The 1,821-nt window shown below is 33.0% G+C and overlaps 1 protein-coding gene across 2 annotated transcripts; it reads right to left on the reverse strand.

Annotated features, from left to right (window-relative positions):
* Positions 1 to 412: 412 nt before the first annotated feature.
* LOC106632760 (receptor-type tyrosine-protein phosphatase H) lies at positions 413 to 1,821 on the reverse strand (the record flags this gene model as incomplete). 2 transcript variants are annotated; one of them, XM_042217373.1, is given in 4 exon segments in its annotated part: positions 413 to 482; positions 563 to 656; positions 823 to 1,080; positions 1,705 to 1,821. In XM_042217373.1, coding segments are annotated over 4 exon segments (524 nt in total), but the record flags the coding sequence as incomplete, so codon positions are not given.

The following is a 1,821-nucleotide window of genomic DNA, read 5'->3' on the forward strand; positions in this document are numbered from 1 at the left end:
AGAATAATTTATGTTATACTTTGTTATTGCTACAGAAGAATATTTATTTTATTATTTTACATTTACAATTTTTTTTCCCGGGGACCCTGTGACACCCCGTTGAAGAGCCGTAGGCTGGATCTCTTAAGATCACACTGCTGGGCTTGTAAGGCCGTGTTACTCCTAAATTTCTATCTTTTTCAAAGAGAAGATATAAAACAAAGTTCTAAGCTAATCGACCTTAGTATTCTCCGTTTTAAAAAAAAAAAAAGAATCGATAAAGAATTGAATCGTTAAACAGAATCGAAAATGGAATCGTAAAAATCTTATCAGTACCCATCCCTAATAGTGATTGACATTAATGATTCCCTCTCAAACGTATTAATTAATTTTTTGCCTGAATTAATTTTTTTCTTCAATGTGGGTAATTGTCATTGTAAAAAAACACTTACTTGCTCTGTGTGTTTGGTACTTTGGATCCACCCATGAATGAAGACTTCTTTCTGCTGCAGGATCAAAACATTAAATTTGATAAATGTCTTGATTTAATTTACTTTATTCTTGTCAGTGAAGTGAGACCCACCTAATAATATCTGGTCTTTTGAGGAAAATTAAGACAACCAGAGCGACCAGGAGACCAAAAAGAAGCACACCAAATACGGACCCTGCAATAACTCCTAAAGAGAGCAAAAGCATAGTTAAAATGCAACAAAGTTAAAAAGTTTAGAGCTTTATTTTACACTTGAGTGAAATGAAACGATTTGTAATCAAGTCAAAGTTGAACATACTGTATACTGTTATGATTACAAGCAGTAACATGGTAATGTAGTTACTTTTACTCACCCCTTGGATCAGTTTGGCAGTAAAACACATGCGGTTCAGAACTCCTCACCCCAGACAGTGAAGTTACAGACACCTTATATTTTTTGGCAGGTTGGAATCCATCGATTATGATCTCAGTTTCAGGACTAGCTACTGTGTGAGTCTTTCCAGCCACATTCACCTCCGCATTAGTCCACTCGCCCTCTGGAACTGTCCATTTAATAAGAACAGAGTATCCAGCTGCCCAGTACTCACAGTGAGCATTTAGATTAGGAGGAACTGAGTAAAACAAGAAAAAGGTTTTACAGTCATAACTAAAGCAGAAAATCTATGACTTATAGCAAATATAATGAAACTTTTTATACTATAAAAAAGAGTGTATAAAAACTGCCTGTAATTTTAAAATTAGTTTTCAACTAGAAAGATTATTTGCCTTATGTTGAATTCAAAGCAGTCCTCTTATTTTAAACATTTTATAATTTTGGGGATTTTCATATAAAAACTAGAAATAAAGACCTCAACATTGACACATTAGATATTGAAAGAATTACTCATTTTCTGCTTAAAGCTTTTTAATTTCTTGAGCTAATTTATCAGAACGAATTGGTCAGTTAATAATAAAATGATACCTGGATGAAGCTCATATATTAATACTGAGTCAATGAATATAACTGTGTTAACCTGCGGCATGTAGATGGTGAATAAAAGGTGTTTTGTTGCAATAACCTTTTTCAAGACTAAAACAATTGAATGCAAGGGAAAAAACTAAAAATTAAAAACTAAATTAAATCAATTCACAGATAACCTTTCTGTAACCAATATGACTGAATGCTTTAAGATCTCAAAAACTAATTTACAGATTAAAAATATGTTAGTCCTTCAAATGGTTTCTGTTGTACTCACGAATTGTTAATTTGTGTTCACACTGCAGGAAAACTCTGGAAGACTTTTCATAGACAAGAGAGATATTATAGGTGGCACCAGGGTAAAGTCCAGTAAACGACACATTTTCACGTCCAT

The sequence above is a fragment of the Haplochromis burtoni genome, unplaced genomic scaffold (genome assembly GCF_018398535.1).
Source record: "Haplochromis burtoni strain Fernald_Lab_line unplaced genomic scaffold, NCSU_Asbu1 Contig_1890, whole genome shotgun sequence".
Lineage (NCBI taxonomy): Eukaryota > Metazoa > Chordata > Actinopteri > Cichliformes > Cichlidae > Haplochromis > Haplochromis burtoni.